General features: G+C 42.4%; 1 protein-coding gene across 5 annotated transcripts in view; it reads right to left on the minus strand.

Annotated features, from left to right (window-relative positions):
• The window catches only part of VPS13A (vacuolar protein sorting 13 homolog A), a 230244-nt gene extending 221648 nt beyond the window's left edge, over positions 1–8596 (minus strand). For all 5 annotated transcript variants that reach the window (XR_006608221.1, XM_045085368.1, XM_045085367.1 and 2 more), the window contains exon 1: positions 8358–8596. Coding sequence is in view for 4 of the 5 variants with exons in the window: in XM_045085368.1 (XP_044941303.1) it covers positions 8358–8457 (100 nt within the window). In the remaining variant the exon portion in view is untranslated. The remainder of the gene's footprint in view (positions 1–8357) is intronic.
• Positions 8597–17296: the final 8700 nt, after the last annotated feature.

Here is a 17296-nt window from a genome sequence, read left to right on the forward strand (position 1 = left end):
AGTTTAGAACAGAAATCATAAGATGGAGAACACGAAACCCAATAAAGAAAACTGCTGAGATCAAAATCTGGCTCCTCAAAAATCTTTAGCTCATAAACTAAGAAAAAGAAAAGAATTAAACAACTGAAATCAGGAATCTAGGAGAGGATACTACCAATTTTACAGAAAAATAAAAAAGATTATAAGAGTACTATGAACAACGGTACATCAACAAACTGGATATCCTAGATCAAATGGATAAAGTCCTTGAAAAACACACCCTACTACTAATGAATCATCAAGAAATGGATAATCTTGGGGTGCCTCGGTGGCTCAGTGGGTTAAGCCTCTGCCTTTAGACAGGTCATGATCCCAGGATCCCGGGATCGAGATCCGCATTTGGCTCTCTATTCAACAGGGAGCCTGCTTCCCCCTCTCTCTCTGCCTGCCTCTCTGCCTACTTGTGAACTCTGTGTCAAATAAATAAATAAATAAATCTTTTAAAAATAAAATAAAATAAATTAATTAAATAGCATGGAAAATAATAAAGCACTTAGGAATAAACTTAACCAAAGGACTTGTACCTTCAAACTTTATATAAAACACTGCTGAACGACATTAAAGGCACACAGAACCTGGAAGACATCCATCCCATATTCATAGACTGGAAGACTTAATATTGTTAAGACGAAAATACTACCCAAAGCAAATTACAGACTCAATACAATCAATATTAAAATCCCAATATTTGGGGCACCAGAATGGCTCAGTCGGTTGGGCACCTGCCTTCAGTTCGGGTTGTGATCTTGGGGTCCTGGGATTGAGTCCTGCGTGGGGCTCCCTGCCTAGCAGGGAACCTGCTTCTCCCTCTCCCTCTGCCCCTCCCCCTGCTTGTTCTCTATCCCTCAAATGAATAATCTATAAATAAAAATCTTCAAAAAAAGAAAGAAAAATGGATTAGTTAAAGGATGTTGTCCCACGGGGGGGGAAAAAACAATATTTATCCATTTTTAAATTCACATGGAATCACAAGGGACACCTCCATTGTTAAAACAATCTTTTGTTTTATGGGGCGGGGAGAAGAAAACCAGAAGTCTCACTCTTCCCGATTTCCAAACTTAATACGAAAACATAGTAATCGAAACAGTGTGGTACCATATACAAACACACAGACCAATGGAACAGAACACAAGAGATGAGAAATAAATTCTCACATATACAGGCAAATGAATTTGATAAGGCTGCCAAGATCATTCAACTTGGAAATGTCACGAAAAACTGCTGGAAAATGATACTCACTTGCAAAAGATGAAGCTGGGTTACCATAAACCATAACCAAAAATTAACTGAAAGTAGATCAAAGACTCAAATTTCATATTGAAAACTATAAAAATCTAAAAGGAAAACATAAGTGAAAAATTCCATGAGTCAATTTGGCAATGATTTCTTTTGGATGATTATAATACCAAAAAGCACAGGAAAAACAAATGATGAGCTAGATTTCATCAAAAGTAAAAACTTTTGTGCATCATAGGGCATTCTCAACAATGAAAAGGCAATAGTATTTGCCCATCTCTTATCTGATAAAAGGTCAGTATCAGTATATAAAGAACTCCTACAACTCTATTTAAAAAAAAAAAAAAGGCAACCCAATTAAAGGGCGGCCAAAGGTCTTCAAAAGACATTTTTCCAAAGAAGACCTATAAATGGCCATTAACCAATGAGAAGATATCCAACAGCACTAATCATCAAAGAAATGCAAGTCAGTAAAAATGAGATAGTACCTCACACCCATGAGGATGGCTACTATGAATAAAATAGAAAATAACAAGTGTTTCTGAGCTCATGTGGAGAAATTAGAACCCTTTTGCACTGTTAGTGAAAATGTAAAATGGTACATCTGGAAAGGAGTATGACACTTCCTCAAAAAAAAGAATTAACCAGCAATTCCACTTGTGGGTATATACCAAAACAGATCTATTTGCACACTGATGTTTGTAGGGCCATGATTCACGACAGCCAATAGGTAGAAGCAACCCATGTTGTCTATTTACAGATGAACAGAGAAACAAAATGGGATATATACAAAAAATAAATAATGTTCAGCTTTAAAAATGAGTAAAATTCTGATATATGCTGCAACAGATGAATGCTGAAGACATTACGCTAATACATGAAATAAGCCAAACACAGAAGACCAAATATTATATGATGCCTCTTACAGAACATTTCTTACAATAACAGAATACATATTCTTCTCAAGCTCACACAGAACATTCACCACAGTAAACCAAACTCTGGGCCATAAAACATACATTAACAAATTTAAGGGATTAAAGCCATACAAAATCTGCTTTCAGACTACAATGGAATTAAACTAGAAATCAGTTAACAAAAAGAAAGTTAGAAACTCACAAAATATCTGAAGATTTAATAAATATTAATTTAAAAGCACACATCGCCCAAGAAGTCATCTCAAAAGAAACTGCAAAGTATCTTGAATCAAATGAAAATACAGTTTTCATAATTGGACATGCAGCAAAAGCAAGGCTTAGAAAGGAATTTACCACTGAATGCATATATTAGAAAAGAAGAAATAGGGTACATGGTTGGCTCGGTCGTTTGAGGAACCCATTCTTGGTTTCGGCTCTGGTCCTGATCTAAGAGTTGTGAGATGGAGCCCCAAATCCAGCTCTGTGCCCCAGCACAGAGTCTGTTTGGGATTCTCTCTCTCCCTCTCTCTCTGACCCTTCCCCTGAACAACATTTCAAAAATAAAATATGCTAGTTAAAAACAAAAACAAGAAATCGAAGTTTCTAAGGTTGCAAAACAATGTCGGTGTAATAGCCACCACCAAAACCAAAAACAAACAAACAAAAAACCTGCAAATTTATGAGTTTTATAATTTTAAAGAAAACAAAGAGAGAGACGAAACAAGACTACAGAAGGAGCTATAAAGTACAGTATTCCTTACACTACAAATGGTAATTCTATCACATTGCTTCTGTCTCTGAATTTCTAATACTTTTGCCTGAAAGTGCTCTAAAAATGCACCTAGCTGTCCATCACAATCCTGCGTTATTTAAAAAAAAAAAAAAAAAAAAGATTTTGGTGTACTATGTCACATAAATCCATTTCTATGTCACATAAATCCATTATACTCTCTGGACAACAGTTCAGAAATCTGTATCCGTAACAAACACATATGGCTGATTCTGATGCAGCCTAGCTCTTGAAATTCTAGATTGCCTAGAAAAGATCGAAGATGAATCTCAGCACGATCTATGAAGCACCACTACCTCCCTAAGTAGATGACTTATAAAAAGGGGTGGAGAATTATAAATAGCAGTGCATACAAAGGATACCAATATCAAAATTCACCAAGAGTGTGAGATAAAGTTCAATTCCTCTTTCCCTTCTCACAAAATAAATGCTTCCTGCACTCAGCCTACTTCCTATAGGGCCCACTATACTACCACTGTTCTGCTACATTGTAAGTACATCAATTTTTAGAAACTCTTCATTCATATAACAGTATCTCCAAGGAAAAATGGATCTCAAGTTCCAAAAAATTGTCTCAGAAACAAATTTTCAGAACACTACCCATTCTTAGATTTGAAGACACCCATGTAACTTCTGAATAGTAATTAACATTATTAATATGCTAACAGTGAAATTAGCTGATTACAGATACCTAGCAAAAGCATACATTTAAAACCAATAGGTCTTTCTGATATTAGACTACAAAATATTAAGTCTTACAATTCTCCTATGCAGCATCTAGTTTCTATTACTGAAATTTTCAAGTATTTTTAAGTTTATCAAAATTACTGCTTTTTCCTCTGCTTTCGGCTCAGGTCATGATCCCAGGGTCCTGGGATCAAGTCTCGCATGAGGCTTCTGCTCAGCAGGGAGACTGCTTCCTCCTCTCTGCCTGCTTCTCTGCCTTTTTGTGATCTCTGTCAAATAAATAAAATCTTAAAAGAAAAAATTACTGCTTTTTAAATCCTCAAAGGATTTCTTACGCACTAAAAGCTTCATTTATCAATATAACCAACTTCTATACATAAAACACTAATATGTTGTTTAAAAAATTTCATAACTACCAAAGTTAGACGGATCCTGCTACCTGATTTCAAGACTTACTATAAAGCAAGAGTTATCAAGACAAGTGTGGTATTGTTGAAATAATGGACACATGTATTATCAAAACATTACAATCCAAAAATAAACCCATACAATATAAAGTCCAATTTTTTTCAAAAGTGCAAAAATAATTCAATGGAGAAACGATAGTCCTTTCGGCAAGTGGTGCTGCAACAATTGGACATTTGCAACCACATACAAACAAATGAACATCAACCTTCAACCTATACCACACCTTATATAAAAATGGATCAGAAATCTACATTTAAATTATAAAACTTCTCCAAGAAAACACAGGAGAAAATCTTTGACTTCTGGGAAGGCAGATTTCATATATACACCAAAGCATGACTCATGAAAAGTTTCTGCTACAGTGGACTTGATCGAAATTTTAAATTTAAATCGAAAAATTACACTTTTGCTTTGCAAAAGACAGACTTGAAAGGGAATGAAAGAAAATATCTTCGAATCACTTATCTGACAAAAGGACTCTTTACTCATAATATGTAAAGAACTTTCAACACTTAACAATAAGAAAATACTTTGGTAAAAGAGTTTGGCAGTTCCTTTGTAGAAGTCAGAGTTACCATATGATTCAGCAGTTCTACATCTAGGCATACACCAAGAAAACTTAAAACATATGCCCACAAGAAAACTTGTATATATGAATGTTCTTAGCAGCATTCCTCATAAAACCCCAAAAGTAGGAATAATTTAAATGACAACTTGGTGAATGGATAAACAAAATGTGATCTATTCACACAATGGATTATTACTCTGTCATTAAAAAGTGATAATGCTGGGGTGCCAGGGTGGCTTAGTGGATTAAGCCACTGCCTTCAGCTCAGGTCATGATCCCAGGGTCCTGGGATCAAGCCCCGCATCGGGCTCTCTGCTCTTCGAGAAGCCTGCTTCCTCCTCTCTCTCTGCCTGCCTCTCGCCAACTTGTGATCTCTGTCTGTCAAATAAATAAATAAAATAAATCTTAAAAAAAAAAAAAGTGATACATGCTACAACACGAAGCTCAAAAAAACAAAGTGAAAGAAGCCAGAAACAAAAGTCCATCTACACTGCATGACTGCATTTAAGTGAAATGTCCAGTACTGGTAAATCCATAGAGACATAAAGTAGATTAGTAATTGCTGGAGGTGGGGTTCGGGAGATCAGCAGAGAATTTGAGAGTGACTGCGAATGGATATGGATGGGGTTTACTTGGGAGTGTTGAAAATGTTCTAGAATTAGTGGTGATAGTTGCATAATTTTGTGACCATCATAAAAAACACTTCATTGTACATTTCAGAAGGGTGAATTCAAGAGAAAAAATACAGCAGACAGAAGGAAGTCAATACTGTGATACTGTAAGGCAACAGATGGTGACAACATTTATCATGGTGAGCATTTCATAACCTTTAGAATTGTCGAATCATTGTTACACACCTAGAACTAATATAACATTGTATGTCAACTATGCTAACAAGTAACATTTTTAAAATGGTAAACTTAAAGGTATGTAAATTAATCTCAACAGATAAAGGAAAAAAAGTCAGTTTAAAATAAGCTGACGATCTGAACAGACTCTTCAGCGAAGGAACTATATAAACAGCAAAGAATATGAAAAGATGCTCAACATCTTTAATCAATCAAGGTATGCAAATTAAAACCACAATACTTTAGCACTATATACCTATTAGAATGGCTTAAGAAACGTTTTTTAAATGACAATACTAAATGCTAGTGAAGGTGCAGAGCAACTATGCACTCAAACAATGCTGGCGGGATTGCAAAATGGTACAGCTGCTTTGAAAAGCAGCTCCATAGTTTCACAGAAGTTCAATGTTCATTTACCATAAAACCTTGCAATCCCACTTTCAGGCATTAAACCAAGAGAAACAAAAATTTATTTTCACACAAAAAAACTGTACATGAATGTTTATTAACAGCTCTATTATTCGTAATGGCCAGGAAGGGAAACCAGCAGATAAACATTTAGAACACAGCCATATAAAAAACACCAAGGGGCGCCTGGGTGGCTCAGGGGGTGAAGCCTCTGCCTTTGGCTCAGGTCATGATCTCAGGGTCCTGGGATCCAGTCCCGCATAGGGCATCCCTACTCAGTAGGGAGCCTGCTCCCTCCCCCGCCCCCGCCTGCAGCTCTGCCTATTTGTGATTGCTCTCTCTGTGTCCAATAATTTAAAAATCTTAAAAAAAAAAAAAAAAAAAAAAACCACTCAAAAAATATAGGAATGAAATACCGGTGCCTGCAACACATGGATGACTCTCAAATTCACTTTATGTAACAAGTGAAAAGAGTGAAACCAAGTAAAAGCAATCAGACCCCCCAAAAGCTTCCATTTATATGGCACTCTAGAAAAGACAAAACTGGGGCGCTTCCCTGGCTCAGTCCGTTAAAGCTTCTTCTGCCTTCCACTCAAGGTCATGATCCCAGGATCTTGGGATCTAGCTGGGCACTGGGCTCCCTGCTCCGTGCAGAGCCTGCTTCTCCCTTTACTCTCCCTCTCCCTGCTGCTCTGCCTCCTTGTGTGTTCTCTGTGTGTGTGTGTGTGTGTGTGTGTGTGTCAAATAAATAAATAAAATATTTTGAAAGAAAGAAAGGACAGATGGTCAGACAAAACGTAAGGATGGAAACAGATCAGTGGTTTCCAGGAAATACGGGGGCTGGAAAGGGTAGACTGAAAAGGGGCTGTAGAGGGAATTTTGACATCCTGAGGAACTTTTTGGAATGAGTGTGACAGTGGATACTTTCCGGGACATTGCACTTGTCAAGAAAGACAGAACCGTACATCACAAGAGTGAATTTTACTGTATACAATTTTAAATAAATTCACGCATAAATCACACTCTACACAGATCCCGCCTGGAATGCAGAAGCAACCTTCCACTACAGATCAAAGCACACTACAAAACGTTTTCAAGGCTTCCTTCTGAGGTGTGTGAAGACAAAGAGTATTATTTTTACTCTGCAAATGAGAAGCAAAACAAATAAAACAACCTTCAAGTTTCTGATACGGGTCAGAGATGCAGAGCTGGCGCCCACGTCCCTAGTTCTTGCAGGAAGTTCATGCTCTGTCATGGTACTAGACACCAACAGCAGTAACAAGAGGTTCTATCAAACTAATGATCTACTCACACGCTTTCATAAAGGAGAAAAATCAAGATAAACGAGTAGCTCAGAAGAGGGTTGAAAGTGTGTACAGAGTAACAGTTAAGTCCAAATAAATAAATAAATAAATAACCCTAATTTTGGCCTAGGAGATTCATTTCGTAGGGGAAAGGAATCTAATTTACAACGGGTGCTTAAGATAAAGAAGGGTAGAAGACAAAAACAGCTGAAAGCACTAATAATAACTCTCCAAATAAGACAGAGCGCCGAAGTGCACGGATACAAAGTAAAGCTTTGGTCCTTCATCTAAGCATTCTAAGTGCACGTTCCTCCCCGTCCTTTGTAGGTCTGAGACGTTGCACAGCGCACCTCGTTTCTTAAGAAGCAATCACTCTGACCCACAAAATCCCAAAGCCTTGCAAGCGTGACCCACTCCTGGGTGTCGGGCTGTGAACAGAAAACAGCCCATCATTTGAGTTGATGGTGCACAGGAGTTTCGCTTTCTGTTATCAGCCGAAGCCAGGCCAGCAACCCGAATCCGGCCGGCGCGGCCGCAGAGGGGAGCCGAGCGGACACCACGGTTAGCCACACGCGCCGGCTGGGGAAGGAGGGAGGCGAGAGGACGTCTTCGGTCGCCGGCGCCTTGTCTTCACGTGCGAGGCAACGTGCGCCCCTCCGTGGGCTCTCCCGAGCCTCCGTCATAACCCCAGGGGGTACAACAGGACCCCGGGGGCGTCTCGGGGCCTCCCCCACGCCCCGCACACCTGAAGCGGGACAGCTCGGGGCGACGGGCTGGGAACGGCGCCTGGGCGCGATCTGCCCCCCACGCCCTCGGAGTCCGCCGCGGGTCCCCGCTGCCGCCCGGCTCGGAAAAGGGGGACTTTTCATCCCGCACGGCCCCCGAGCCCCCTCCTGACAGAATACGAACAACTGGCGGGCACAGGCCCTGGAACTGCCGCCGGGTTTGACGTAATTTAACCCCGAGGCGGGCGGCGGCAGGTGGTGGCGCCCGGCGAGCGAGGGGCCCCAGGCCCCGAGACAGCAAAGCCGGGCTCCGGCAACCGGGCGCCGGAAGGAAAACGAGATTGAGGGGCGGCGGCGGTCTCGTTACCTCCCCAGATGCCCAGAGTGAGCTGGGACGTGTCCAGGTTCACCACATAGTCCCCCAAGAACCGGTTCAACACGTCTACGACCACCGACTCGAACACCATTTTCCGCAGCCGCGGTGGACACGGCAGCCGCTCCCCCGCGGTCCTTCTTCCAGCGCCCGACCTCCCGCGCCCTCCCTCGAGAGCGCTCGGTTCACCGGCTCCCGGACGTCTCCCACAGTATCTGCCCGGGCGCCGGACACGAACCCAGCCGCGAGCCCTGCGAGGGGCGGAGGCGGCCACTCGGTCCGCGCGTGCGCACGACGGACTCCAGGGCGGGGGCGAAGCAAGGCGCCGATCCCGGCGCGCCTGCGGGAGAGAAGAAAGGGCGGCTGCGCGGCCGCCTCTCTGACGCCTGCCCCTTCCGTGCAGACCCCGCCTCCTTTAGCTCGTTGGCTCCGCCTCCTCCCCGTCACCAGGCAACGGGACGAGCGTAAGGAGCCGCCAGTTTTTTCCCCCGACCCCGCCTTCACCGGCCCATCAGTGTCCCGACCCGCGGCGGGGGCGGGGCCGGGCGCGGCGGTTACACCTGCCCCGGAACGCCCGTCGCCCTTCTGGGGAGGCGACCCCGCACGCGGACCAGTAGGACCTGCACCTAAGCCAAGCGTGGGCAGATTCCAGTCTTTTCGCGGTCAGTCCGCAGGCGTCCCAAGGGAGGGTCCGAGGGAGCCCCCCCACATTATGACAGGTTCCTGAGTCCGGCCGGCCTGTGTCTGGACGCCCGTAACTGCCCCACCCGGTGCTCGGAGCGCGAGGCCAGGATGCCCGTCGGGTGACTTGACTTACCCAGCTGCAAATCGTGCCAGGAAGGCGGGGAGAGGGCAGTGAAGAGTAAACTCGGCGCTGGAGTGTCACGCCCTCCGTCTCTGCATCTGAGATGGCATTCTTTTTTTGGTCAAGTTATTCACGGGGAGCCTCCTTTCATCCCTTAGGAAGTCCCTTCAAATTCAGAGACAGCTAGTTCAGAAACTGCTGAGCACCCTTCAAGAAATACTATGATACTTAGACCCAACCCTTGAGCCTTACGAAATGACTGACCTAAACTACATAATAATTAAAACCCTTTCGGCCCCTTCCCACCCCCATTTGGTCTTATATAAGACACAAGACCAGATGCCTGAGCTTACAGAGATGCTGGCTATGAAGTACGGAGAACTGTAATTAATCAGCACGCTCTTAAGGATTTAAGATGTAGGAATGTACTTTGAACTTGTTCTCTGTGCATCCTGAACATTAAAGGGAAAGGCTAGAAGGGGAAGCTAGGGAGTCTTAGCACTCAACATCGATCACAGGAAGAATGGCAAATTACGGACCCTTAACAGAAAAGTCTCAAGGGGAAAGAATCATCAGTTACAGGCCCAACAGGAAAAGCAGTACATTGCATTTCCTATAAGAAATCCACTACCCCGGGGCGCCTGGGTGGCTCAGTAGGTTGAGCCGCTGCCTTCGGCTCGGGTTGTGATCCCGGGGTCCTGGGATCGAGCCCCGCGTCGGGCTCTCTGCTCAGCAGGGAGCCTGCTTCCTCCTCTCTCTCTGCCTGCCTCTCTGCCTGCTTGTGATCTCTCTCTGTCAAATAAATAAATAAAATCTTAAAAAAAAAAAGAAAGAAAGAAATCCACTACCCCTGCAGCTCAGGTGATGAGAAACTTTCATCACCCTGAACTCTTGCTTCTCTCCAACTGACTTTTGTCCGAAACAACCCCTCCTGGGGCACCCAGGTGGCTCAGTTGGTTAAGTATCTGCTTTCCACCCAGGTCATAACCTCAGGGTCCTGGGATCAAACACTGGGTCAGGGTCCCTGCTCAGCAGGGAGTCTGCTTGTCCCTCTGCCCCTCCCCATCCCCACACTACATACTCTTTCTGTCTCACTCAAATAAATAGATAAAATCTTTAAAAAAAAAAAAAAAGAATGCAACTGCTCCCAAGTTTCTCTTCCATAAAATAATCATCTCACTTTTGTTTGTTAGACTTGCCTACAGTTTTGAGGTAGCTTGTTTGTCCTACATTGTAATTCCCTACTGTTCCTAAATTAACCCAACTTTTGCTAGTGAAATAACTGGCAATTTTATTTTTAAGGTTAACAGTATCACCAATAAAGAGAGCCTCTGATGACTTTTTGTTAATTCCTATATCATTTTAGTACTCTTTGTATGTAGTGACCCAATCTTTTTAAGGCTTAAGGTTTGCCTTTGCAAGTAAGAATGGCTGGTGCATGTATATATATATGGTCTTGTTTTACATAAGTTCATAAATTATTTTCATACAAGTTCATATTTGAAGGGTCTCTATTATGTCACCAATTCAATCTCTTGTTCTTGACAATCATGAAACAGAGATGTTAGGGACTGATCCAAGGTGACATAACTTATGTTCTGCAGAAATAGAACTGGAACCTGGCTCTTCTGACTCTGCTCTACCACCCCCATTATGAGGTACTTTGCTACTTTTAGTATTATTTAGAAGAAGCCTGGTGGAAGCTACAAATTCCACTATTAAATCTAGCACCATCAATTTAAGTGCAAGAACTCCAGAACTCAGTCCAAAAATACATCTTCAATAGCTTGCAAACACTTGATACAGTTTTCTATAATCCCGGAAAATCCTCTGGAATTGGATAAAGGAGGAGGGTAATTGCTGAAAATTTAGAACTATAAGCATTTCATTGATAAAGGGAATAATGAAAAATTCTGCTGAGCAAGTGTTAGAAATTTGTAAGAAGATGCATATTGTAACAATTCTTACCTATGTTAGTTGCAATATCATGAATACACATTTCCTGATTTCTAAAAGGTACAATTTTACAGTCAGTCCTCCTGTTGCTTACTCCATCTGAGGAAATTTGTAAGCAAAAATATAGTAATGTCATCATGTAAAAGATAATTTCACTTCCTAAACCATTAAACCAAATAGCTGTTAGAAAAATAAGTTAAAAACTGCAAAAAAGAAGTGTTCTGAGTTTCAAATTTGGAATATATCCATGTAAGGTGTTTTTTGTCCTCCAGATGGTCATTAAAATGCTGTACTTCATTGTTTAATCAGATTTTTATTTATTTTTAATTTTGAGTGAACCCTAACTGCCATATAATCTAACTTTCCAATAAATCCCTAACTTTGCAGGTAGGATATGCTTACTTTACAAGCCACAGCTTTCCATCTTTGAAGTTTTGGCATGCTAGTAGTTATCTTGGGCATTTTTTTCCTCCTAATTAATTCCTCTGTCCACAAGTAAATAATCATTTGTATACTGCTTGTCTTGACCTCATTCCCCATGTGAGGTCAGCACTGTGGGAGCAGACTGGATGGCCAGATAGCAAAGCCACTGAAGCAGACCATATTCCCAAATACATTCGGCTCCTGAAGGAACAGTTCTAGAAGATGGTCATCCTACAGGAAAAGTTGTACTGACCTAGTCTGACAGAGCCCTGTGCTCCCATCTCAGTTAACAGTTTGACCTTTATGTGTTCCAAAACCATAAAAAAAAAAAAGAAAAGAAAAACAAATTTGTTGGAAAGGAGATATAAGTAAAAGGTTGAGAAATGTAAGAACTTTATTTAGGCAGTGTTGGTAAAAATGCGTATCAATGCAATTTTTCTTAAAGACTGTAAACATCTACAGACTGATATATCTATATTTATGATACATAGATATAGTCATATGTACATACATGTCTATATGACTTTTTTAAACTTATTTTATTTTACTTCATTTTATTTATTTGACAGAGAGAGAGATCACAAGCAGGCAGAGAGGCAGGCAGAGAGAGAGGGGGACGCAGGTTCCCTGCTTAGCAGAGAGCTCAATGCGGGACTTGATTCCAGAGGCTTAATCCACTGAGCCACCCAGGCACCCCAGTCTACATGACTTTTGACTCAATAATCCCGCTTCTAGTGACTAAGAAAAAATGCAAAAATGTAAAAAGCTTTGCCACAAAAACATTCATCAAAGCATTATTTACAACAGCAAAAAATTGGAACAAGATAAATATCAGTAGGAAAGCCGGTTAAGTGTACACGCACACACAATGGGTTACTATGCAGGCTTTAAAAATGATAATGCAGATCTATACTAATATGGAAGGAAGCCAATAATATATGCTTGTGAGAAACAAGAGACAGAACAGCATCATACCAATAATATAAATTATAACCACGTTTTAAGTGTGCAGAGAATATATGTAAATATATATATACACACACCGAGAAAGAAATGTGAAAGTATGACTACCAGCTGTTAACAGTGATTATTTTTTCCCAAGTTTATATTTAAATGTATGGTAAAACTCATTTCAGATGCAGAATTTAGTGATTCATCACTTACATATAACACCCGGTGCTCATCACGACAAGTGCCCTCCTTTAGACTCCATCGCCCATTTAGCTCATCCCCTACCAGCTCCCCCAATCACCTTCAGTTTGTTCTCTACTGTTAAGAGTCTGTTATGGCTTGATAACCTCTCCCTCTTTTTTTCCCTTCCCATATGTTAATTTTTTTTGTTTATTAAATTCCACGTATGAGTGAAATCATATGGTATTTTTCTTTCCCTGATTGACATATTTCGCTTACCATAATACACCCTAGCTCCAACCACATTGTTGGAAATGGCAAGATTTCCTTCTTTTTGATGGCTGAGGAATATTCCTGTGTGTGTGGGTGTGGGGGGGGATGTTTGTGTGTGTGTGTGTACATACATAGGTACCACATCTTTATCCACTCATCAGTCAATGGATATTTGAGTTCTTTCCATAGTTTGGCTATTGTCAATAATGCTGCTATAAACATTGGCGTGGTTGTGCCCTTTCTAATTTGTATTTTTGTATCCTTTGGATAAATACCTAATAGTGCAATTGCTAGGTCATAGGGTAGTTCTATTTTTAACTTTTTGAGGAACTGCCACACTGTTTTCCAGAGTGCCTACACCAGCTTGCATTCCCACCAACAGCATAAGAAGATTCCTTTTTCTCCACATCCTTGCCAACATCTATTGTTCTCTGCGGTGTTAATTTTAGCCATTCTGACAGGTGCAAGGTAGTATCTCATCATGGTTTTGATTTGTATTTCCCTGATTATGAGTGATGTTGAGCATCTTTTCATGTGTCTGTTGGCCATCTGTATAACAGTGATTAGATAGCAAGGCTTTTGGTCATTTTTTTTTTTTTTACAGTGAGCATTGAATTTTTTTCCCCCAAAACAAAAATTTCTTTACAATTATAAAATAACTACAAAAGAAGTTTAATAAGACTTCTCTTACCATACTAATTGAAATGTTTCTAGCCTAAAGCAAATCAGCTTTGGAGGTTTTGAACCATGGAAATTGAGTTTCGTTACATTCAACTATATGTCATACACTTAGAACATTAAAAAAGGAGATGTAAACTTAATTGTTCCTCTAAACTGGTGACGAAAGAGGTATCAGAAGTATCATTATACTGTATATTCTTTTATAATTCTTCTGGAAAATTGCTCTCCCAAAATTGGACCCAACTGAAGTTCATGAGCAAGTTCACCTGGTGGTGAACTGATAAAAGGATTTGTGTGAACTCTCAAAAGTCTGCCAAACGATATGAATAGACATACAGATGGCATATAAGCACAGAAAAGTATGTTCATTATTATTAGGTACTGGGGAAATGAAAATTAAAACCACAAATTAAATATCACTATATATCACCCAGAATGGTTAAAAAAAAAAAAAAAGTCACCCCAAATGCAGCTGAGGATGTGGAGAAACTGGTTCACAAGTGCATTCATTGTGGAAATGTGCCATGATATAGCTACTCTGGAAAACAGTTTAACAATTTCTAAAGTAGGAAAAAAAAAAAAACACCAAAAAAACCTAAACATGCACCTACCATACAGGCCAGCAATTGCACTTCCAGACATATATCCGAGAGAAGTGAAAACTGTGTTTGCACACAAACCTGTACAAGAATGTTCAGAGCAATTTCATTCATAATGGGCAAAAATTGAAAATGACCCCAAAGCTTTTCAACAGAGGAATTAAAAACAAATTGAGTTCATCCACACCATGGCATACGACTCAGCAATAAAAAGGAATGAACTGTCAATGCTATCTATACACAACCTACACAACCCGGATACATCTCAGGGCATTGTGTTGATTCCGTTTACAAAAATGTTCTTGAAATAATAAAGTTACGGAAATAGAAAACAGATTAGCAGTTGCCAAAGGTTAGTCTGGGGAGGAGGAACAGGTGTGGCTACAAATGGTTATAGCATGGAAGAACCTGTCTTTATGGAGCACTTCTGCGTCTTGATTGTGGTAGTGGTTAAACAAAATTGCATAAAACTGGGGCTCAGTTGGTTAAGCAACTGCCTTCCACTCAGGTCATGATCCTAGAGTCTGGGATAGAGTCCCACATGAGGCTCTCTGATCGCCAGAGAGTCTGTTTCTCCCACTGTCCTCTCTCTCTCTCTCTCAAATAAATAAAATCTTTTTTTAAAAAAGATTACAGAATTGCATGAAACTACACACACAAATGAGTGCATAAAAAATGGGTGGTAGGGGCGCCCGGGTGGCTCAGTTGTTAAGCATCTGCCTTCAGCTCAGGTCATGATCCCAGGGTCCTGGGATTGAGCCCCACATCGGGCTCCCTGTTCGGTGGGGAGCCTGCTGCCCCCTCTCTTACCCCTTGTGTTCCCTCTCTTGCTCTGTCTCTCTCTGTCAAATAAATTAAAAAAAAAAAATGGGTGGTATCTGATGGTACCAATGTCTTTATAACCTGCTTTTAACCCTGCAGTTATGTAAGATGTTACATTGGGGAAAACTGGGTGAAAAGTACCTGGGACCTCCCAGTATATATTTTTTTTGCAACTTTCTATAAATGTATAATTATTTTGAAATCATTTTTTTAAAGGCTCCGATAATAAGAGGTCTGATTAGGTGTGCCTCTGAGAATGAGATGAACCTGAGAAGTAAGAAATTCTACACAAATGCTTTACCATCCCTGTGCAGAGTCCTTGGTAAAATATTCCCAAAGGAAAAGTATCTGAATGTGACACCTTGACAGAACATATTAAAATATCAATTATTCTGTGCTTGATACATAGAGGTTTATAATACTGTATCTGTTGAAAGAACAAATGTTGGGTACGAAGCCACACCCAGCTCTTACCACACTGAACACACTGCCAGAGAAGCAGATTAATATTCCCAGAGTGACTCAAGGAGAGAGTGTTCAGAGGGGACAAAAACCCAGAGGCTGTGATTGTGGAATGAAACTGCAGCCCCAGGAGAAGAGGCATTGGAACCCCAGCCTGGACTCTCCACTGTAGGGGCTCTGAGAGGCAGGTATTGACAAAAGGGAAGCATGCAGAAGGCAAGACTCTAGACCCAGGATCCCGCTGGCAGGGCCCAGGTGAATCCAGGAAGGGCAACCTAATCTCAAGAGTATCCAGAAGGATCCTCTAAAACTATGTCCCGGGGCACCTGGGGGGCTCAGTGGGTTAAAGCCTCTGCCTTCAGCTCGGATTGTGATCCCCCAGGTGCTGGGATGGAGCTCCACATCAGGGTCTCTGCTCAGCAGGGAGTCTGCTTCCCCCAGTCTCTCTGCCTGCCTCTCTGCCTCCTTGTGATCTCTGTCTGCCAAATAAATAAATAAAATCTTCAAAAAATAAATAAATAGAAAACGATGTCCCTTCTATACTCCAAAGCTGCTAGTGCAGCGTCCTCGTGGGAATGGCCACCGCCCTCATAGGGCAGTGGCAGATAACGCCGTACACAATTGGCCTCCCCACCCCACCCTGCACTTATCTAGAATGCTTGTTCCTCTTGTATTTGCAGATTCACTGCTGTGGCTGCTTTCAGTCACTTTCTCAGCGTTTTCCCCAACAGCCGGCTTAACATGGATATCTGCCCCCACCCCTCAGAACGCCTCTCTTTACCTTCCCTGCTTTCTAGCTTTCCTCAGAGCATTTACCACCTGACATGTTGTGGTTTTACTGAATTATTTTTTGTCCATCTGTGTCACCCCACTGTAATGTGTATAATACAATGTAAGCTCCTCGAGGACAGTTATTCTTGCTTTGTTCAATGTCCTATCCTCTGTGCCTAGAACAAGGTGAGCACACGTTCGTGGGAGGCAGGAAAGACATACCTGCCAGGTGTTGCATTATTGCCTGTCCCCTCCAACACCACTCTTCTGTTTTCGCCTCTGGCCGTGGGGCCGGCCTGCAAACCCCGCTCAGCCTGCGCAGCTCGCTCCTGGTCGGGCTCTGCCGAGAGGGGGCGCTGCAGGAGCCGCGGAGGAAGCAGAGACTCGCTCCTCCGCGTTTGCTCCGTGCAGGGCTCCCTGTCCACTCCCTTTTCTTAGGTGCCCCCCCACCCCCCACCCCGCCCCACAACCCTCCTTCGCCCGGACCGCAGCAGCCCCCGAGTCTGACTTGCGTTTTCCCTCATTTGCAGCAGCAGCAGCAGCAGCAGCAGCAGCAGCATCTCGCCATCTCAGGGACATCGGAACCAACGTCACCGTCCCCCTCGATGGTGGCTTCTCCCCCCGAGAGACACGCCGCGAAGCGGATCCCTCCTTCCGAGGCCGAGCTTCAGCGGTGGGGGGTAGGGGGGGTCTTCTCCCGCGCGTCCGAGTCTGTCCTTTCGCTCCCTCCTCCCCTGGGGTCCTGTCCGCTTCCGGCAGGAACTTCGGGGATGTGTCAAAGCTCTTTTTTCCCTTTTTTACTACTGACCCATTTTGTACCTTGTTCGTAGTTCTGCATATATCTCTGGGAGGGGAGCAGAGGCCGCACCTGCCGCCAAGTCCCTGCCGGTGACCTGCTTGCCCAAGAGAGGGAGGGGGGATCATTAAAGGGAGTAAACGCAAACCGTGGGTGAGCGGGGAAGCCGGACTCGGACCCCAGAGAGTATGGGCAGGACTGGTAACAGCCGCTG

The sequence above is a fragment of the Mustela putorius genome, unplaced genomic scaffold (genome assembly GCF_011764305.1).
Source record: "Mustela putorius furo isolate JIRA1106 unplaced genomic scaffold, ASM1176430v1.1 tig00000854_pilon_pilon_pilon, whole genome shotgun sequence".
Taxonomy (NCBI): Eukaryota; Metazoa; Chordata; class Mammalia; order Carnivora; family Mustelidae; genus Mustela; species Mustela putorius.